The sequence below is a fragment of the Ornithorhynchus anatinus genome, chromosome X5 (assembly GCF_004115215.2).
Source record: "Ornithorhynchus anatinus isolate Pmale09 chromosome X5, mOrnAna1.pri.v4, whole genome shotgun sequence".
NCBI classification, from domain to species: Eukaryota; Metazoa; Chordata; class Mammalia; order Monotremata; family Ornithorhynchidae; genus Ornithorhynchus; species Ornithorhynchus anatinus.
The window spans coordinates 1295773-1318150 of record NC_041753.1 but is presented as its reverse complement, the minus strand read 5'-3'; the positions used below and the strand labels follow the sequence as shown (position 1 = coordinate 1318150).

General features: G+C 61.0%; 1 protein-coding gene across 1 annotated transcript; it reads left to right on the top strand.

Annotated features, from left to right (window-relative positions):
• Window positions 1-3075: 3075 nt before the first annotated feature.
• Window positions 3076-22149, top strand: NPR1 (natriuretic peptide receptor 1; the record flags this gene model as incomplete). The annotated part of the gene is made up of 22 exons (XM_029055839.1): window positions 3076-3730; window positions 5368-5576; window positions 5937-6050; window positions 6543-6678; window positions 6841-6932; window positions 8305-8440; window positions 9147-9231; window positions 10249-10369; window positions 11117-11191; window positions 11597-11674; window positions 11874-11978; window positions 12214-12285; window positions 12949-13108; window positions 13411-13566; window positions 14038-14206; window positions 16509-16655; window positions 17521-17644; window positions 18172-18240; window positions 19015-19189; window positions 20450-20548; window positions 20750-20841; window positions 21448-22149. Coding segments are annotated over 22 exons (3132 nt in total), but the record flags the coding sequence as incomplete, so codon positions are not given.
• Between the last annotated feature and the right edge of the window lie 229 nt (window positions 22150-22378).

The window sequence follows — 22378 nt, the reverse complement described above, 5'->3', positions numbered from 1 at the left end:
GTTGGGGTTGAAGAAGTGGGGATCATCTGCACAGAGGTGGGAGCTGAAGCCGGAGGAGTGAATGCGGGCGTCCAAGGGAGTGGGTGTAGATGGAGAAGAGAAGGGGATCCAGAACTGAACCTTGAGGGATCCCCCCTTCACACACACACAGTTAGGGGGTGGGAGGCAGAGGAGACCCCGCGAAGGACACTGAGAATGAGCTGCCAGAGAGATAAGAGAGGAACCAGGAGAGGACAGAGTCAGCGAAGGCAAGGTTGGATAACGTTTCCAGGAACAGGGGTGGTCCACAGTGTCGAAGGCAGCTGAGAGGTCGAGGAGGATCAGGACGGAGTAGAGGCCGTTGGATTTGGCGAGGAGGAGGTCATCGGTGGCCTTTGAGAAGGCGCTTTCTGTGGAGTGAAGGGGACGGAAGCCAGATTGGAGGGGGGTCAAGGAGAGGAATTCGAGGCCGCTCAAGGAGTTTAGAGAGGGGGTGTGCGAAGGGCATAATAAACCATGTCCACTGAGGCGTGCTCCTGTTCTCCTTCCACATACATATGCCCCGAGGCTGTAGTCTAACCCCAATCCTTCCTTTTTCAGGACCTGGCCCAGGTGGGAGAGATTGGAAGGAAACGGGGCATGGGGGGAAAAAGCGAAGAGGAGTGAGGAGTGGGGGGGAGAGGGCTGAAGAAAAAGAGTCGAGTCGTAATTAAGTCTTCCTTTTTTCTACCTCTACAGCCCCTCTTTCCTTCCCCTCCTAACTCCGCGCCCCTTTCCACCCCTCCCACTCCCCTTCCCCGTTCATTCAATCGTATTTACTGAGCGCTTACTGTGTACAGAGCACTTTAATAAAGCCATTAAAAAAGCAGCGTGGAAGCAGCGTGGCTTACTGAAAAAAGTGGAAAGAGCCTGGACTTGGGAGTCAGAAGTCGTGGGTTCTAATGCCGACTCTGCCACTGGTCTTTGGACAAGTCACTTCTCTGTGCCTTAGTTACCTCACCTGTAAAATGGGGATTAGGACTGTGAGCCCCACGTGGGACATTTTGATGACCGTCGTAAGCGCTTAACAAACACCATTATAATTAGTATCATCATTAAACAATACAGCCCCTCTCTCTCCCTCTGCGTGTCCCACCGCGGGTCTACTGCACCCTCAGGCGTTTAGTACAGCGTCTTGTACAGAGTAAGTGCTTGATAAATACCACTGATGGCTGGATGGCGTGGCTTAGTGGAAAAAGCCCGGGCTTGGGAGTCAGATAATAATGTTGGTATTTAAGCGCTTACTATGTGCAGAGCACTGTTCTAAGCGCTGGGGTAGATACAGGGTAATCAGGTTGTCCCACATGAGGCTCACAGTAAATCCCCATTTTCCAGATGAGGGAACTGAGGCCCAGAGAAGTGAAGTGACTCGCCCACAGTCACACAGCTGACAAGTGGTGGAGCCGGGATTAGAACCCATGGCCTCTGACTCCTAAACCCGGGCTCTTTCCACTGAGCCACGCTGCATCTCCAGTCAGTTGGGGATGGGTTGTAGTCCCGGCTGCGCCACTTATCTGCTGTGTGACCTCGGGCGAGTCACTTAATTTCTCTGGGCCTCAGTGGTCTCATCTGTCAAATGGGGATGAGGACCGTGAGCCTCACGTGGGGTAGCTTAATCACCTGGTATGTCCCCCAGCGCTTAGAACAACAAATACCAACGTTATTATTACGGATGAATGGAGCTCACCTCCTCCAAGAGGCCTTCCCGGACCGAGCTTCCCCTTTTCCCTCTGCCCCCTCTCTGCCCCCCCTTCACCTCCCCTCAGCTAAGCCCCCTTCCCCCCCCTTCCCCTCTGCTCCTCCCCCTCTCCCTTCCCCTCCCCTCAGCACCGTGCTCGTCCGCTCATTTGTACATATTTTTATGACCCTATTTATTTTGTTAATGAGACGTACATCCCCTCGATTCTATCTATAGCTATTGTTTGGGTCCGTCTGTCTCCCCCGATTAGACTATAAGCCCGTCAGTGGGCAGGGATTGTCTCTCCCTGTTGCCGAATTGTCCATTCCAAGCGCTCAGTCCGGTGCTCCGCACATAGTAAGCGCTCAATAAATACTATTGAACAGATGGATGGATGGATGGATGGATGGATGGATGGCCGGGTCCACCCCCGGGCAGAAGCCCTTCAACCGCCAGAGGGCGGAGCGTCTCCACCCAAGCCGCTTTAAGGGAACGGGGGGCTTTTGGGGGGGCTTGGGGAGACAGGGTCGGGAGGATGCCCCCCCCCCCCCCCTTCCAGGCGGACGGCTCCCGCCAGGGCTGGGAGGGAGGTCGCGACCCCGGCACGACCCCCCCCCCCCGCCCTGTCTCCGGGGACAACGCGAGGGGGAGCGTGGCGGATGACACCCCCCCCCCCAATTTCGGGAGCCCCCCCCCCCCGCCCCGCCCTGGAGTCGTAGAGCGCTCTTCGCGGTGCGTTCCGTCTTCGCGGCTATTGCGGGGGAGGCGGGGATCCAGCCCCCCTTTTCTGGGGCTGAGCCCCCCTCCCCAACCCACCCAGAGCTCCGTCCACCTCTCGTTGTGGGGGGGAGGGAGGGGGCGGGCTGGGGGGCGGGGAGGAGCTCGCCAGAGGGGTCGGGCGGGAAGGGGTTAAGGAGCCGGTCCTCCCCCCCACCCCCCACCCCCCACCCCCCACCCCTCCCCGGGCTCCTCCCGTTAGGAAAGAGCAGCGGGCCAGTCACCTTCGGTCCGAGCCACGGCCCACGCAGAAACACACTCAGTGGGGCCCACATCCCCTCGGGCCCCCTTCCCACTCCCTCCCTCCCGCGCGCGCCCCGGTCCCCGTCTCCCCTCCCGTGGGGACGGGGAAGGGGGGGGCGATCTCCGACCCTCCCCCGGGGACCCCACCCCCGGGAGCAGGAGGAGGGGGAGGAGGACGAGCCAGCCCCCCCCCGCCCCCCCCGGGCCCCTCCCCGCCGTCTCTGCCCCGCGCCCCGGTGGGTCCCGCTCGGGGTCATGCGCCCGGCCGCCCCCCGGCCCGGCCGAGGACCATGCCCGCCGCCCCGGCCGCCCCCGGCGCCCCCCGGCCCCCGGTGCCGCCGCTGCCGCCGCCGCTGCTGCTGCTGCTGCTGCTGCTGTCGGCCGCCCCGGCCTGCGGCCAGGCCAACCTGACGGTGGCCGTGGTCCTGCCGCTGAGCAACGCGGCCTACCCGTGGGCCTGGCCCCGCGTGGGTCCGGCCGTGGTGCGGGCCCTGTCCGGCCTGGGCCCGCCGGCCCCGCGCCTGGTGCTGGGCAGCAGCGAGGACGCGGGCGGCCGCTGCTCGGACGCCGCCGCCCCGCTGGCCGCCGCCGACCTGCAGATGGCCCACGGGCCGGACCTGTTCGTGGGCCCGGGCTGCGCCTACGCCGCGGCCCCCGTGGGTCGCTTCACGGCCCACTGGCGACGGCCGCTGCTCACCGCCGGCGCGGCGGCCGCGGGCTTCGACGCCAAGGGCGAGTACCGGCTCCTGACCCGCGCCGGGCCCAGCCACGCCCAGCTGGGCGACCTGGCCGCCGGCCTCCACCGGACGCTGGGCTGGGCCCGCCGGGCGCTCGTCGTCTACGAGGACCCGCCCGGGGGCGACGCCGACCGGCCCTGCTACTTCACCGTCGAGGGGCTCTACCTGCGCCTGCTGGCCCGCACCAACCTCTCGGTGGTGGAGCTGGCGCTCAGCCAGGCCCGCGGGACCCCCGACCTCGCCCGCCTGGTGGGCGACATCCGCAGCCAGGCCCGGGGTGAGTCGGCGGGGTCGCCCCCCGGCCGGAGGGCGGGCGGACGGGAGCGGGGGGGGGACGGGGCCGGACGGGGCCGGACGGGAGGGGTCCGGTGAGGAGGGGGCAGAGAGGGGAGGCCGGGAGGGGGTGGGAAGACAGAAGGGTCAGTGGCAGAGAGTGTGTGTGTGTGTGTGTGTGTGTGTGTGTCGGCGGGGGGCGGGGGGGGGGGGTCTGTGCAGGATGGGGCAGAGAAGAGAGGCCGGTGGGCAAGGGGCGGACAGGAGAGGCCGGTGGGGAGGGGGCAGAGAGGAGAGTCCACAGGGGAAGGGGCCGACAGGAGAGGAGTGTCCGGTAGGGAGGGAACGGCCAGGAGAGGAGTCCGGTGGGGAGGGGCCAGAGAGGAGAGTCCCGTGGGGAGGGGGCGGACAGGACAGGAGTCCGGAGGAGAGGAGTCCGGTGGGGAGGGAGCGGACAGGAGAGTCCCGTGGGGGAGGGGGCGGACAGGAGAGTCCCGTGGGGAGGGGGCGGACAGGAGAGTCCCGTGGGGAGGGGGCGGACAGGAGAGTCCCGTGGGGAAGGGGCAGAGAGGGGAGTCCGGCGGGGAGGGGGCGGACAGGAGAGTCCGGTGGGGAGGGGGCGGACAGGAGAGGAGTCCGGAGGAGAGGAGTCCGGTGGGGAGGGGGCGGGCAGGAGAGTCCCGTGGGGAGGGGGCGGACAGGAGAGTCCCGTGGGGAGGGGGCGGACAGGAGAGGAGTCCGGAGGAGAGGAGTCCGGTGCGGAGGGGGCGGACAGGAGAGTCCCGTGGGGAGGGGGCAGAGAGGGGAGGTCGGGAGGGGTGGGAAGCCGCGGGGGGGGGTCGGTGGCAGAGAGTGGCGGGGGCGGGGGTCTGTGCCGGAGGGGGCAGACAGGAGAGTCCGGTGGGGAAGGGGCAGAGACGGGAGGCCAGGGCGGGAGAGGACAGAGAGGGGACAGCGGCTGAGGAGACGGGGACGGGGTGGGAAGACCGGGAGGGGAGACCCGGGGAGGGGGCAGCGAGGGGGGTCTCGGGGAGACGTAGGGAGGGGAATCGGTGGGGTGGGGGCGGAGAGGGGGGGCCGATGCAGAAGGCGACAGAGGGGAGACTGGGGCGGGGAGGACACGAAGGACAGTCTTAGAGGGACGGGGGAGAGAGAAGAGTCCGGTGCGGGAGAGGTGGCCGGTGCGGGAGGGAAGGCACAGAGAGGGGTGTCCATTGCTGCGGGAGGGAATAGGCAGAGAGGGCTGTCTGGTGCGGGAGAGAGGGGGCAGAAGGGGGGGGCCGGTGCGGGAGAGGACAGAGAGAGGAGTCCGGTGCGGGAGGGAAGGGGCAGAGAGGGGAGTCCGGTGCGGGAGAGAGGGAGCAGAGAGGGGTGTCCGGTGCGGGAGACACGAGAGGGAAGTGCAGGAGGGAGGGGGCGGAGAGGAGAGTGCCCGGTGCGGGAGAGGAGAGAGAGGGGAGAGTCGGGGGGGGGGGGCGGGAATCGGTAGAGGAGAGAAGAGAGAAGGTTGGGCCAACGGGAGAAGGGGGTGAAGGAGGGGGAAGGGGGGGAAGGGGGGGAAGGGGAAAGGAGAGGGGGTCGAGGGGGTCGAAGGGAAGGGTCTTTCCCCCCTCCCCCCCGCCGCGCTGACGCCCCCCGCAGTGGTCTACGTGTGCAGCTCACCGTCCACCTTCCGCGCCCTGATGCTGGCGGCCTGGGCGGCCGGAATGACCGGCGGCGACTTCGCTTTCTTCTACCTGGACGTCTTCGGCCACAGTCTGTGGGGTCCCGGGCCGGGGGGACACCTGGACCCCCGGAGGCCTTGGTACCGCGGGGACGGGCTGGACGCCCAGGCCCAAAAAGCTTTCCAGGTGTGTGTGTGTGTGTGTTTGGGGGGGGAGAAGGGGGGGGGTTCCACACCTGGGCAGGGGGAGGGGGAGAGTCCAGGGAACAACCGGGTTGGAATCTACCCCCTCGCTTAGTACAGCGCCTGGCAGGCAGTAAGCGCTTAACACACAGGCAAGAAAAAATTACCACCTTTCTGCTGTGTGACTTTCCACTGGTGAATCTCCCTCTCTGACCCGGGAGATGGGGAACGGTGAGGGGAAGGGGACGGGGTCGGGGGAGGTAGGAGGGGGGCCCCGTTTCCAGCAGCCCCCGATCCTCCGCCCCCCACACCACCCCCAGGGCCCCCTTCTCCTGACCCTCGCCCCCCACTTCCCTCCCACCAGTCCGCCATCATCATCACCTACAAGAAACCGGACAACCCCGAATATTCCAGATTTGTGCAGGAGCTGAAAAGGGCCGCTCAGAAACAGTTCAACCTCTCCCTGGGGGATGGACTGGTGCGAAGGGGATTTGGGTGGGTGGGCAGAGATCGCCCCCTCCCCCCGATCCCCATCCTGACGCCAGGACCTGTGGCCCCCAGACCCACCTCTCCTCCGCCCCACACCACCATCCCCACCCTAACTCCCAGGGTCTGTGACGCCCCCCCCCCAAGACCCTATCCTTCACACCCCTCCCCCTGCCCCCCCAGAGCCCCTGTCCCCTCCCTCCTCCCCCCTCCTCCCTGGCCAGGAAGCAGCACGGTGCGGTGGCTAGAGCCGGCGCCTGGGAGTCAGAGGACCTGGGTTCTAATTCCAGCCTCTGCCACTCGTCTGCTATGTGGCCTTGGACAAGTCACTTCGATTCTCTGTGCCTCAGTTCCCTCATCTGTAAAACCGCGAGCCCCACGTGGGACAGGGACCGGGTCCAACCCCATGTGCTTGGATTGCCCCCCAGTGCTTAGTACGGTGCCCGGCACGTAGTAAGCGCTTAACCGATACCACAATTATTAGGAAAACGTGGTCGCCGCCGGCTTCCATGACGGACTCCTGATCTACGCGCGGGCACTGAACGAGACGCTGGCGTCCGGGGGCTCGTCCAGGGACGGAGAGGAGATTGTCCGACGCATGTGGGGACGGGACTTCTATGGTCAGGCCCCGGGGCAGGGAGTGGGGGGACGGGGGGGGGTGCGGGGGGCGAGGGGGCAGGGAAGTCTCAGGGGAGGGGCAAGGGGCGGTAGGGGTTGGGGGTGGGGCTTAGGGAGACCGGGCCCACCAGGCCCCGCTGACCTCCCTCCCCGCGGCCGGACAGGGGTGACCGGCTATCTGAAAATCGACAGCAATGGTGATCGGGAGAGCGACTTCTCCCTGTGGGACCTGGATCCAGAGAGCGGAGACTTCCAGGTGAGCGTCGGCGACCCGGTGACCGAGAGACACCCTCGCAGAGACAGGGAGACGGAGATCAATAGAGACGCGGAGGAACGGAGAGACGGGGGAAGCACAAATTTACACCCCCACTCGTACACCGTGCTGGGACAGATGGAGGAGGAGACACAGACCCTGCCCACAGCGGGCTGCCAGTTGGGAGAGGGGTGAGAAGGCACACACGCTGTGCTGAGGGCTGGGGGAGGGACAGGAGGAGAGGCCCCTGCCCAGCGGGGGCTGCCAGTCTGGGGCGGACCTCGTAATCCTGGCAGATTGTCAGAGCTGGAGTAACTGGAGCCGGGTGGAGGAGGAATCAACCCGGGAAGGCATCCAGGAGGAGCTGGCATTTAGCCAAGCAGAGTTGAAGCGGGAGGTGGGGGAGAGTGCAGTAATGGAGCAGCAGCAGAGCCTAGTGGAAAGAGGATGATCCTGGGAGCCGGAGGACCTGGGTTCTAATCCCGGCTCTGCCCCGTGTGACCCTGAGCAAGTCATTTCACTTCCTCTGTGCCTCATTTCCCTCATCTGCAAAATGGGGATCCCACACCTGTTCTCCAGCCTACTTAGCCTGTGTGGCCGACCCGGGACCTGATTATCTTGAATCGGCCTGGGTGCTCAGGACAGTGCTCGGCACATAGCGTGGCTCAGTGGAAAGAGCACGGGCTTTGGAGTCAGGGCTCATGAGTTCGAATCCCAGCTCTGCCACTTGTCGGCCGTGTGACTGTGGGCAAGTCACTTAACTTCTCTGTGCCTCAGTTCCCTCATCTGTAAAATGGGGATTAAGACTGTGAGCCCCACATGGGACAACCTGATCCCCCTATGTCTACCCCAGCGCTTAGAACAGTGCTCGGCACATAGTAAGCGCTTAACAAATACCAACATTATTATTAGTAGTAGTAGTAGTAGTAGTAGTAGTAAGCGCTTTACAAATACCATTCGTTTATCTATTGGTTCATTATTGAGTGCTTACTGTGTGCCGGGCGCTGCGCTAGATGATTGGGAGAGTGCAACAGAACGGGAAACAGACACGCTCCCCGCCCACAGGGGACTTACAGTCTAGAGGGGGAGACGGACACGAATAGAAATAAATGACAGATGTGGACCTAAGCGGTGTGGGGCCGGGAGGGGGGATGAATAAAGGGAGCGAGCCAAGGTGATGCCGAAGGGAGTGGGAGAAGAAGAGAGGGGGGCTTAGTCAGGGAAGGCCTCCTGGAGGAGGTGTGCCAAAAATCCCAATTATTAATCACGTGAGGAGAAATATGGAGGGCGTTCCAAGTGGGGAGACTGGTAGGTTGGGGGCCTGGGGGTCACAGCTCCCCTCCGCACCCCGGTCCCCCTTTTCCCCCCTTTCCAGGTGACCCTAGACTTCAACGGGACCACCAAGGAGCTGATCCCTGTGTCCGGACGACAGCTTCACTGGCCGGGGGGAGGCCCGCCCCCGGACGTCCCCCGCTGCGGCTTCAACAACGAGGAGCCCGCCTGCCGCAAAGGTGAACCCCTGCGTCCGCCTGAGGTCATCCGGTCCATCCCCCGTCTCCACACGGAGAGGAAAATCCCCTCCTTCCCTCTGACCCCAACCATGCCACCTCCTGGGGTCCCTCGATCAAATCAATCCATCAACCAGGAGTCTTCACTGAGCACTTATCGTGGGCAGAGCACTGTACTTTTGCCTGGGAGAGTACGGTAGAGTTGGGAGGGAAGCAGCGGGGCTCAGGGGAAAGAGCCCGGGCTGGGGAGTCGGAGGTCATGGGTTCAAATCCCGACTCTGCCACCTGTCAGCTGGGTGACTGTGGGCCAGTCACTTCACTTCTCTGGGGCTCAGTGACCTCATCTGTAAAATGGGGACGAAGACTGTGAGCCTCACGTGGGACGACCCGATGACCCTGTATCTCCCCCAGCGCTTAGAACAGTGCTCTGCACATAGTAAGCACTTAACAGATACCAACATTATTATTATTAGAGATCATCCTTACCCTCAGGGGAGTTCACAGCCTTGCGGGGGAGACAGACGGTCAAAGAGGGGAGAGGTCCCAGCTCCCTCCCCACCTCCTTCTCGACTCTACCCTCTCTCCCTCCTGCTGCAATGGAGTCTCCAGTCTCCAACCGAGCTGTCAAGTGGCTTGGAGCGGGGAGGTGGGGAGAGGAGGACTTGGCTCCTTCCCCTCCGTGACCCCTCCTTTCCTCCCTCCATCCCAGTCTCCTTCTCCCACCTGGAAATCTTGGGTGTGGTTGGATGTTTCTCGCTGCTTAGTATATTTCTCGTCTGCTTCTTCATCTACAGGTGAGCGAGGCGGAGAGGAAGGGGCCGGGGGAAGGAACTGGGGGGGTTCGCAGTGAAGGGAGGAAGCTGGGGGCGGGACGGGGGGTTGGGGGGAAGAGGGGAGTTAGGGAGCTGGGGGGAGCAGGGGGAGAGGTTATAGTGAACCGGGAGCAATGCGGCCTAATGGAAAGAGCCAGAGCCCGGGCCTGGGAGTCAGAGGACCTGGGTTCTAATCCCGGCTTCACCACGTGTCTGCCGGGCGACCTCGGGAAAGTCACTTCACTTCTCCGTGCCTCAGTTCCCTCATCCGCCAAATGGGGATTCAATACCCATTCTCCCTCCTACTTAGGCGCCGAGCCCCACTGTGGAACCAGATGAGTTTGTGTCTATCCCAGCGCTCAGTACAGTGCTGGGCATACGATAAATCCTCAACAAATATTGTTATAGAACAGCGCTTTGCACATAGTAAGCGCTTAACAAAAACCATCATTATTATTATTATTGTTACTACTGTGGTAGTGTGGTCTAGTGGAGAGAACACAGGCCTGGGAGTCAGAAGGTCATGGGTTCTAATCCCAGCTCTGCCACTTGTCTGCTGTGTGACCTTGAGCAAGTCACTTCACTTCTCTGTGTCTCAGTTGCCTCACCTGTAAAATGGGGATTGAGACCGTGAGCCCCACATGGGATAGGGACTGTGTCCAACCCAATTTGCTTGTGTTCCCCCCTCCCCTCGCCGGCGCTTAGTACATTGTTTGGCACATAGTAAGTGCTTAACAAATACCACATCATTATTATTATTATTATTATTATTATTCGGGTGGGGGCTCGGAAATGTTTGTGCTTTTTTCCTCCTGCTCGCCTGGTGTTATACCGTTCAGGCCAGTGCTCTGCACACGGGAAGCGTTCAATAACTATGCCTGAAAGGTGCTTCTTCCTCCCGGTCCCTGGGAGAAGGAGCCGGGGTGGGGAGGGAGATGGGGGAGGAAGGGTCACTGAAGGGGAGGGTCCCTGAGAGCCCCCCCACCCGGCTGCGGGCAGGAAACTGAGGCTGGAGAAGGAGCTGGCGTCCGAGCTGTGGAGAGTCCGCTGGGAAGACGTGCAGGCCAGCGGGCTGGAGCGCTATCTGCGGAGCGCCGGCAGCCGACTTACCCTCAGCGCCGTGAGCTGGGGGCCGGGGGGGGAGGGGGCTCACGCTCGTCCCACTGGTGCCCCCAGACCCTACTGCTCCTCCCACAGCCCCTAGCTCCTTCCCACCACCCCTACGATCTCCAGCTCCTTCCCACGACATCCATCTCCCTCCGAACGACCCCCGATTCTCTCCCACCACCCCCATCGCTCCTCTCCTGACCTCCGCTCCCCCCCCACGACCCCCGTGTCCCCCCCGCAACCCCCACTCCCTCCCCACGATCTCCGGCCCCTTCCCGCAACACCCGTCTCCCTCCCACGACTCCCAGTTCCCTCCCACGACCCCGCTTCCCAGCCCTCCCATTCCCTCCAGCTCTCCTTCCCCCAGCCCCCACATGTCTCTAAGACTCACCCTTCCTCTCCTACCTTGGACACCCATAATCTTCCTCGTCTCCTACCCGTGACCGTGGGCAAGTCACTTCACTTCTCTGGGCCTCAATTCCCTCATCTGTAAAATGGGGATTGAGACCATGAGCCGCACGCGGGACGAAACCTGTGTCCAATTCGATTTGCCTGTATCCGCTCCGGGGCATAGTACAGTGCCTGGCACATAGTAAGCTCTTAGTAAACACCATCATTACCCTTTTCCCCGAATCCCCGGGAGGGGATCTTCATCTCTCCTCACGCGCCCCATCTCTCGCTGCGCCCTCCCCCGCTATTTCCGCTTCTCCCTGCGCCATCTCTCCCGCAACCCTCGCCCGACGATGAACTCTCCGCACAGCGAGGCTCTAACATGGGCTCCCTACTCACGGCGGAGGACCAGGGACAGATGTATGCCAAGACGGCTTATTACAAGGTTGGCATGGGGGAGGGTGGCGCTGGGGCACACGGGGGCAATGGGGACGGGTGGCAGAGGATCGAGATGGAGCTCGGGGGGAGACCTTCCCCCGGGACGGGTGACCCCTTCTGTGAAGCGGCGTGGCCTAGTGGCTGGAGCCCGGGCTTGGGAGTCCGAAGGACCTGGGTTCTAATCCCGGCACCGCCGCTGGTCTTCTGCTGCGTGACCTTGAGCAAGTCACTTCACTTCTCTAGGCCTCAGTGTTCTCATTTGAAAAATAGGGGTGAAGACTTTGAGCCCTATGTGACACAGGGACTGCGTCCAACCCGATTGGCGTGTATCTACCTCAGCCCCCAGAACAGTGCCCGGCACGTAATGAGCACTTAGATATTATTATTATCCTTCCCACCCACCCCAACTCAGGGAAACCTGGTGGCCGTCAAACACCTCCATCACCAACGCATCGAACTCACCCGCAAAGTCCTCTTCGAGCTGAAACACGTAACTGGGGGAGGGGGCCGAGGTGGGGGGTTGGACTTAAGGGGTGGAAATGGAGGCCGGACAGAGGAGGTGGGTCTGGGGGTGGCGGAAAGGGTGTAGACGAGGGGGGAAGGAAAAGATGGGGGAGCAGGGGAGGGGGAGATAGGAAGGGGAGGGTCTCCACCTGGGTCCCGACCCGGACCTCACCCCCTCAACGCAGATGCGGGACGTCCAGAACGAACATCTGACGCGGTTCGTGGGAGCCTGTACCGACCCCCCCAACATCTGCATCCTCACGGAGTACTGTCCCCGCGGCAGCCTGCAGGTTGGGGCGACGGACACGCGGGCCGAGGGGGAGATGGAGGAAGGGGGGAAAAATGGGGAAGGGGGACGGGGGAATGGAGGAAGCGGGGGAGGGCTGCAGGCTGGGGCATTCAGGGAGAAGGGGTCTGGCGAAGAGGGAGGAGGGGCCATGGAGGAAGCGGGGGTCGGGGGATCCGGGAGGAGGGGCATTATAATAATAATAATAACAATCCTCGGCTCTTCCCACCGGCCCTTAGGACATCCTGGAGAATGAGAGCATTACTCTGGACTGGATGTTCCGCTATTCTCTCACCAACGACATTGTCAAGGTGCGGGACGTGGGGGGGTGGGGTTACCCGGTGGGCAGGGAGACACCCCCCTCCCCAAAAGATCCTGCCTCCTGCTCCTCCCCACCCCCCTCAATCGATCGATCAATTGTATTTAATGAGCATCTACTGTGTGCGGAGAGCACTGTACTAAAAGCTTGGGAGGGGACAACATAATAGAGTTGGTAGACATGTTCTCTGCCCACTCAAGACCTCCAGTTCTGTCACCTGGATGTGTGTGAGGGGGTGTTCCCTGACTAAACCCCCCTTTCCTTTTCTCCCACTCCCTTCTGCGATGCCCTGACTTGCTCCCTTTATTCACTCCGCCCCCTCCCAGCCCCACACCACTTATGTCCACATCTCCCATTTACTTATTTCTCTTCATTTCAGTCTCTCCCTCTAGACTGTAAGCTCGCTGTGGGCAGGAGGTGTCTGTTTATTTTTCTATTGTCCTCTCCCAAGCGCTCAAGGCAGTACTCCGCACACAGTAAACACCCAAAAAAATGACTGAATGAACAAATGACTGAATGTGTGTATGGATAGGATGGGAGAGAGGTCATCTCTCTCCTCTGACCCCGCCCCCCCCCAGTTTTGTCCCCAGTGGGGGGATGATGTGTGGGTGGGGAGACCCCTCCCCTCTGACCTGCCCCTGCCCCCCACCCCTAGGGGATGTTGTTCCTACACAACGGCGCCATCTGCTCTCACGGGAACCTCAAGTCGTCCAACTGCGTGGTGGACAGTCGCTTCGTCCTCAAGGTCACCGACTACGGCCTAGAGACTTTCCGCTGGCCGGCCAGGCCGGAGACGGGCCACGCCTTCTATGCCAGTGAGGAAGCCTCCCCCCACCCCTGCCCTCAGAGCCCAGGGAGGGTCCCGAGCCCCCCACTCTCTTCGAAGACCCAGCCATGGTGGGAGGCTGGTGTTTCCCACCAGAACTGCCTGGGTTGATCCTCACTGCTTCTGGGCCCTGTGCCCACCCCCTCCCCCATGTCTCACCCCCCCAGAGAAGCTGTGGACAACCCTCCGGACCCCGTGACCACCCCCTCCCCTAATTTTCACCCCCCAGAGAAGCTGTGGCCAGCCCCCCGGGCCCCATGACCATCCCCTCTCCCATCTCTCGCCCCCCAGAGAAGCTGTGGACAGCCCCGGAGCTCCTACGCATGGCGGCCCCACCCGTTCGCGGCTCTCAGAAAGGGGACATCTACAGCTTCGGGATTATCTTGCAGGAGATCGCCCTGCGCTGCGGCGTCTTCCACCTGCCCGGCCTGGACCTCAGCCCCAAGGGTCAGCCCCCAGCCCCCTGCCCCGGACCCACGACCCCAGGCCTGGACTTTATTCCCCTGCCCCCTTCCCTGGCTCCTAGATCCAAATTTGAGGCCCATGGGTGGATAGAGCCCGAGCCTGGGAGTCAGAAGGACCTGGGTTTTAATCCCGACTCTGACACGCGTCTGCTGGGTGACCTTGGGCGAGTCACTTCAGTTCTCTGGGCTCGGTTCCCTCATCTGCGAAACGGGGATTAAGGCTGTGAGCCCCATGGGAGACGGGGACCCGATTAGCTTCTACCTACCTCGGCGCTTAAAACAGTGCTTGACGCATAGTAAGCACTTAACCGATACTCTAATTATTATTATTAGCCCCCTCTCCAGCTCATCACTGCCCCCGGTTTGGGGCTGGGGCTGCCTGGCAGGAGGGTAAGGTTGGGCGGAGCCCCCCGGGCTGAGCTCCCCCGTCCCCTCCGTCCCGTCCTTCCCCCAGAGATCGTGGAGCGGGTGTCTCGCGGGGAGCAGCCCCCGTTCCGGCCGTGGTTGGGGGCTCAGAGCCCGCCGGAGGATCTGGGGGCGCTGATGCAGCGCTGCTGGGCCGAGGACCCCAACGACCGGCCCGACTTCCACCACATCCGACTCCAGCTGCGCCGGTTCAACAGGTCAGACCCTCCCCGGGCCACGACCCCCTCCCACGGGACACGCCCCCCCCCCCCCCCCCCCCCCACCGAGCCCCTTCCCTCGGCCCCGTCCCATGAGCCCCTCTCTAGCCCCTCCCCCTAATAATGGTGGTATTTGTTAAGCGCTTACTATGTGCAGACCACTGTTCTAAGCGCTGGGGGAGATGCAGTGTAATCAGGTTGTCCCATGTGAGGCTCACAGTTTATCAGCGTGGCTCAGTGGAAAGAGCCCGGACTTGGGAGTCAGAGGTCATGGGTTCCAATCCCGGCTCTGCCACTTGTCAGCTGTGTGACTGTGGGCGAGTCGCTTAACTTCTCCGTGCCTCAGTTCCCTCATCTGTAAAACGGGGATTAACTGTGAGCCTCACGTGGGACAACCTGATGACACCGTATCTCCCCCAGCGCTTAGAACAGTGCTCTGCACGTAGTAAGCGCTTAACAAATACCAACATTATTATTAATCCCCATTTTACAGATGAGGTAACTGAGGCCCGAAGAAGTGACTTGCCCACAGTCCCACAGCTGACAGGTGGCAGAGCTGGGATTCGAACCCATGACCTCTGACTCCCAAGCCCGGGCTCTTTCCACTGAGCCACGCTGCTTCACTAGCCCCTCCCCTTGAACCCCCTCCCCACTCCCTCTGCTTCAACAGATTTATCTCCCCCTCCCCAGATTATGAGCTCGTTGAATGAATGAATGAATGAATGAACAGCCTCACCCCCACCCGTCCCTCTACTTAGACTGTGACCCCCACACGGGCAGGGAACGTATAACCAACTCGGCTATAGCGTACTCTACCAAGCGCTTAGTACAGTGCTCTGCATGCAGTAAGCGCTCAATAGTAGGTCTGATGAGTTAAATAAATAACGTCGATTGATTGATTGATGTGGGACGGGGACGGTGTCCAAACTGACAGACTGATAGCGACCTCAGCGCTTAGAATGATGACGATGGCATTTGTTAAGTGCTCACTATGTGCCGAGCACTGTTCTAAGCACTGGGGGGGGGGATACGAGGTGATCAGGTTGGCTCCGCCACTTGTCATCTGTGTGACTGTGGGCGAGTCACTTCACTTCTCTGGGCCTCAGTTCCCTCATCTGTACAATGGGGATTAACTGTGAGCCTCACGTGGGACCACGTGATGACCCTGGATCTCCCCCAGCGCTTAGAACAGTGCTCTGCACGTAGTAAGCGCTTAACAAATACCAACATTATTATCAGGTTGTCCCACATGGGGCTCACGGTCTTCATCCCCATTTTACAGATGAGGGAAGTGAACAGTGCTTGGCTTCATTCATTCATTCAGTAGTATTTATTGAGCGCTTACTATGTGCACAGCACTGTACTAAGCACCTGGAATGTACAACACACAGCACTTACAGAGCTCTATAGGTGGATAGAGCATGGGTCCGGGAGCCAGAAGTACATGGGTTCTAATCCTGCCTCTGCCACTTGTCTGCTGTGTGGCCTTGGGCGAGTCACTTCACTTCTCTAGGCCTCAGTTTCCTCATCTGCAGAGTGGGAGTTAAGACTGTGAGCCCCACGTGGGACACGGACTGCGTCCGACCTGATTAGGTGGTATCCACCCCAGCGCTTAGAGCGGTGCTTGACACGTAGTAAGCGCTTAAATGCCACCAGCATCAACAATCAATCGTATTTATGGTCCGCTTACTGTGTGCAGAGCACTCTTAATAATAATAATGATAATAATAATATTAATGGCACCTGTTGAGAAGCAGCGTGGCTTAGTGGAAAGAGCACGGGCTTGGGAGCTAGAGGTTGTGGGTTCTGATCCCGCCTCCGCCACCTGTCCGCTGTGTGTCCTTGGGCAAGTCGCTTCACTTCTCTGGGCCTCAGTTACCTCGTCTGTCAAATGGGGATGAAGACTGTGAGCCCCACGGGGGACAACCTGATCACCTTGGATCTACCCCAGCGCTTAGGACAGTGCTTGGCACATAGCAAGCGCTGAACAAATACCAACATTATTATTTTGATTAAGCTCTTTCTATGTGCCAGGCCCTGGGGTAGACTGGAATGTCAGCTCACTGTGGACAGGGAATCGGTCTCTTTACTGTTGCGCTGCACTCTCCCAAGCGCTTAGTACAATGCTCTTCACACAGTAAACGCTCAATAAATACGACTGAATGAACCAACACAAGATAATCGGGTTCCCGGCCCACAGGGAGTTTACAGTCTGGAGTCTAACAAGAAAGGGGATTGGGGAGGGGGGCTGGGGGAGGAAGGGGGCACGCCCCGTGACCCCCGGCCCGATCCGGCCCCTTAGGGAGAACAACGGCAACATACTGGACACCTTGCTGACCCGCATGGAGCAATACGCCAACAACCTGGAGGAGCTGGTGCAGGAGCGCACGCATGCCTACCTGGAAGAGAAGAGGAAGGCAGAAGCTCTTCTCTACCAGATCCTGCCCCAGTGAGACCCCCACCCCTTCCTCCTCCTCTCGGCCTGGCTGGACGCGCCCTCAACTCCACGACAATCCCACCATCTCACCCTACTGAATAGACCCTGGGCTCGGGAGTCAGTAGGACCTGGGTTCCAATTCCGGCTCCGCCACGTCTCCGCCGTGTGACCTTGGGCAAATCACTTGACTTCTCTGGGACTCGGTTTCCTCATCTGTCAAAAGGGGATTAAGACTCTGAGCTCCATCCATTCATTCATTTGATTGGGCGCTTACTATGTGCAGAGCACTGGACTAAGTGCTTGGAATGGACAATTCGGCAACAGAGAGAGAGACTGTCCCTGCCCAATGACGGGCTCGCGGTCTGATCGATGTGGGACAGTCTAAGGATGTGTCCAACCTTATTAGACTGTAACTACCTTAGTGCTTAATACAGTGCTTAACAGGTAGTAAGCACTTAACAGATACTGTTGTTATTATTATTAGTAATACTATTATTATCCGGGGACTCCCGCTCCCCTCCCCAGCCCGCATCCCAGTGCCCCCACCCTAACCTCTTGCCAGCGAGGTGTCCCCCGAGGTTATGGGTTCTAATCCCGGCTTCACCACTTGTCTGCTGTGTGACCTTGGGCAAGTCGCTTCGCTTCATCGAGTAGACAGTAGACACATAGTAAGAGCTTAACAAGTACCCTCGTTATTATTCTCCGTGCCTCAGTTATCTCATCTGGAAAATGTGGGTTGGGACTGTGAACCCCACGTGGGACAGGGCCTGGGCCCAGCTCGATTCGCTTGCATCCACCCAGCGCTTAGGACGGTGTCTGGCACCTACGTACGTACTTAACAAATACCATTATTATTATTATCATTATCATCCCCCAGTTCAGTGGCTGAGCAGCTGAAACGGGGGGAGACGGTCCAAGCCGAGGCCTTCGACAGCGTCACCATCTACTTCAGCGACATTGTGGGTTTCACGGCCCTCTCGGCAGAGAGCACACCTATGCAGGTGAGCCCCGGGGGGCGGGGCGGGGGGTCCTGGCTTCCCTCGCCCCGACCCCCGAACTCCCAGTCTCCTTGGCCCCCTCCCAACCTCAGACCCTCCCCAGCTCCCCCAACTTCCACCCGGGCAGGAGAGCCTCTCTTCCACTGCCCTGGTGCCAGCCGCCCCCCAACCTCCTCAATCCCCCTTCCGGTCCCCCCATCCCTCCATTCCCCCTCCTTTCCTCCATCCCTCTTATCCTCCTCCCCTACATCTTTCCATACCCTCTGTCCCCCACCTCCTGGTCCTTCCCCCCCACCCACCTTTCTCTCTGTCCTTATTTTCCTGCCCATCCCAACCCTCCATCCCATTCTCCCTGTCTGCTTTTTTTGCCCTCCTTCCCATCCTTCCATCATCACCCCCCATCCCTCCATTACTCTATCCCTCCGCTTTTCTGTCTCTCGATTCACCCCTCCATCTCTCCACCCACCCCTCTGTCTCTGTGTCCTCTGCATCTTCTGCTGCTCCAACCTGACCCCTCCCTCCTCGCCCAGGTGGTGACCCTGCTCAATGACCTGTACACCTGCTTTGACGCCATCATCGACAATTTCGACGTGTACAAGGTGGGCCTCTGCATAGACGAATCTCAGGGAGATAGAGAAAGAGACTGAAAGATGGAAAGACAGAGACATACAGAGGCCTGTTCTTGGCTCTCTCCCTCCAATAGATCAATCAATCCTATTTATAGAGCGCTTACTGTGTGCAGAGCACTGTGAGCCTCACATGGGACAACCTGATTACCCTGTATCTCCCCCAGCTCTTAGAACAGCGCTCGGCACATAGTAAGTGCTTAACAAATGCCAACATTATTATTATTATTATTCAAAACGTCGGCAAGGTAATCAGCTTGTCCGTCGTGGGGTTCACAGTCTTAATCCCCATTTTCCAGATGAGGTCACTGAGGCCCAGAGAAGTGGAGTGCCTTGCCCAAAGTCACACAGCTGACAAGTAGCCGGAGCCGGGATTAGAACCCACGACCTGTGACTCCTAAACCCGGGCTCTGGCCACTAAGCCACGCTGCTTCTCTGAGACAGGGAGCGATGCAGAGCATAGGAGATGGGGAGATAGAGGGAATCAGAGATGAGGAGAGAGGGAAAGACAGAGATGGAGAGGTGCAGAGCATCGGAGACAGGGAGGCAGAGAGAGGAAGGCGGGCAGCGATGCAAAGGCACAGAGACGGAGAGAGCCAAGAGGGAGAGACCCCGCGATGCAGAGAGACGGAGCCGGGGAGAGATGCCCAGACCCCGCGGGGAGCCGGGCGGGCCTGGGTCCTCCCGGGACGGAGCCGGACTGGTCCCGAGGCCCCTGACCGCCCTCCCCTGCTCCCCCCTGCCCAGGTGGAGACGATCGGGGACGCCTACATGGTGGTGTCGGGCCTACCGGTGCGAAACGGCCGGCTGCACGCTCGGGAGGTGGCCCGCATGGCCCTGGCCCTGCTGGACGCCGTCCGGTCCTTCCGCATCCGACACCGGCCACAGCTCCAGCTGCGTCTGCGCATCGGCATCCACACCGGTCGGAGACCCTCACCCACCTCCCCGGGGGAGGCGGGGGGGCTGAGAGACCCCCAGAGAGGGAGACCCTCCCCATCAGCAGACCCCCGGGGAGAGGAGACCTTCCCCCTCTGCAGACCCCCGGGGAAGGGAGACCTTCCCCCTCTGCTGACCTCCGTAGAGGGGAGACCCTCACCCTCAGCAAAGCCCCGGGGAGAGGAGATCTTCCCCCTCTGTAGACCCCTCAGAAGGGGAGACCCTCCCCCTCCGCAGACCCCCCAGGGAGGGGAGACACTTCCACTCCGCAGACCCCCGGGGAGAAAAGACTTTCCCCCTCTGCAGACCCCCGGGGAAGGGGGACCCTTCTCCCTCTGCCGACCCCCGGGGAGGGGAGACCCTCCCCTCTGCAGACCCCTGAGAAGGGGAGACCCTCCCCTTCCACAGACCCCTGTGGAGGGGCGACACTTCCACTCCACAGACCCCCAGGGAGGGGAGACCTTCCCCCTCCGCAGACCCCGGGAGAGGAGAGACCTTTCGCTTCTGCAGACCCCCGGGGAAGGGGAGACCTTTCCCTTCTGGAGACCCCCGAGAAGGGGAGACCTTCCTCCTCCACAGACCCCCGAGAAGGGAAGACCCTTCCACACCGCAGACCCCCAGAAAGAAGAGACCTTCCCCTCAGCAGACCCCCAGGGAAGGGAGGCCCTCCCCCTCTGCAGACCCCCAGGGAGGGGAGACCTTCCCCCTCCAAAGACCCCTCTCCCCCCGCCCGACCCCTTCTAGACTGTAAGCTCTCTGTAGGCATGGAATGTGTCTTTTTGTTTTTGTACTGGACTCTCTCCCAAAAGCTCAGTCCAGTGCTCTGAGCTCGGTAAGCGCTCAATAAATACGACTGAATGAATGGAGAGCCTCTCTCCTCCTCTCCCGCAGACCCCCGCGGGGGGGAGAGAGAACCTCCCCGTCCTCAGACCCCCCGGGGTTAGGGGGAAGAGAGCCTTCTCCACCACAGACCCCCAAGTTGGGGAGAGGGCCTCGTCCCCCCCCTGCAGCCCCCCAGGGGAGAGAGCACCTCCTTCTCTGCATTCCCACTCCCAGGCCTGCAGAAATTCCCGGGTTTGGAAGGAGACCCGGGCTGAGAGAGCCTGGTGCCGTCAGCAGCTTCCCACCCCTGCCCCTTCCCAGAGCCGGAAACCCCAGTGGGAGTCAACCCCCATCCCGAGCCCAGACCCGTCGTTCAGCCCCCTACCCCTCCCCTGTGTAATCCTCCTCTCTCCCCGGCCCCCAGGACCCGTCTGTGCCGGGGTCGTGGGGCTGAAGATGCCTCGCTATTGTCTTTTTGGGGACACGGTCAACACTGCCTCGCGGATGGAGTCCAATGGGGAAGGTAAAGAATCCCCCCAGAGCCTGGCACCCCCTCCCCTCCCTCTCTTCCGCCTCTCGCCCCCTTCCTTGGGACAGCCTCCCGACTGGGCCACCCCCTCTTTGGACCCCACCCCCGGAAACCTGTCTCCCCGGGACCCCCCGCCACCGTCTCACCCCATGGTGACAACCCCTGCTCCTTGCCATCCCCCCCCTTGGCTGCCAGCGTTGAAGATTCACATGTCCTCGGACACCAAGGCCGTACTGGAGGACTTCGGCTGCTTCGAGTTGGAATTGCGGGGTGACGTTGAGATGAAGGTACGGGGATCCTGGGAATTCCCCGGAACCTCTCTCCATCTACCCTCTCTCCCCTCCCCTCCCCTCGCTGTCCCCTGCTCACCCCAACCTCACTCTTCACCCACCTACCCAAGTCACGGTCTTCCCAGTTTGGCACCCGATGGGATCTCTCCAAGGGGACTTCTAACAAAATCTACCAATCCTGACTCCCAGTGGGATCTCCCCAATATGGTGCCCGTTGGGACCTTCTTTTGTGATCTCTCCTGTTTGGTCCCCAACGAAATTTCCCAAATATGGCACCCAATGGGACGCCCCCCTCCCCCCCCAATATGGCACTCAAAGGGACTCTCCTCCCCTAATAAGGTCCCCCCCTTGACCTCCCCCCCGGTCTCCAGTGGGATCTTCCAGACATGGCTCCCACTGGACCTCCCTAATTTAGCATCCAACGTGGCCTCTCTCCCCACTACAACGTGATCTTCCCCACCAGGAGGTCCTAATGATCTCTCTCCCGCCAAAGATGGGGATCCCAGAGAGGGGTGGTCGAGCGGGACCGTTGGGTTTGGGGAAGAGACTACCTCTCCTTCACCTTCCCCCTCCCCACTTTACCTCTTCATCTCCCCCACGCAGGGCAAGGGGAAAGTGCGGACCTACTGGCTGCTGGGAGAGAGGGGAGGCAGCACAAGAGGCTGATGTGCTTGTCCCCCCGGCCCCTCCAACACGGATCCCCCTCAGAGTAGGGGGGAAAGGGAGACGAAGAACCCAGCGGGGGGGCAGTCCCCCCAACTCTCTTGACTCGGCCCCTCCGTGGGAGATGGGTGGAGGGGAAGGGGTGCAACTCAGGATTGGGGTGTCCATTATTCGGGTGAGTGGCAGAGGTGGGGACAAGTCACAAAGGTTGAGCAGGGACCCCCTCCCTCAGTCGTCCCCCCCGACCCCTTCACCCCTACTGCCTTATGGCTTGGAGGCTGTGGGTGAGGGGCAAGAGTCAGGGGTGGGGAGACCTGCCCCCCACCCCCACGTCTGGTCCACATCTGCACCTTCCTCTCCCAGGCTCCTGCGGGTCTGGGGGAGCTAAGGAGGTGGGGGGTGGGGACGACGGACGGGATGGGGTGGCGTGTCATTTCCCGCTGTGAGCGGAGAGCGTGTGTGGATTATTAAAAGCTTCCCCCACCCCCCTCCCCAGCCCTCTGTCTCTTCTTGTTGAGGGGGAACGGTCCTCGGGAGGGGGTGGTGGGTCTCTGGACCCTGTCCAGATGGAGAAGGAGGTCTCAAATAATAATAATAATTGCCCCGCACACAGTAAGCGCTTAATAAACACGATCGAATGAATTATGCTATTTGTTAAGTGCTTCCTATCTGCCAGGCACTGTTCTGAGAGCTGGGGTAGATACCAGATAATCGGGTTGGACGCAGTCCCTGTCCCACAGAGGGCTCACAGTCTCAATCCCCATTTTCCAGATGAGGCCCAGAGGAGTGAAGTGACTTGCCCAAGGTCACGGAGCAGACAACTGGCAGAGCCGGGATTAGAACCTCCTGCCTCCCGGGCCCGGGCTCCAGC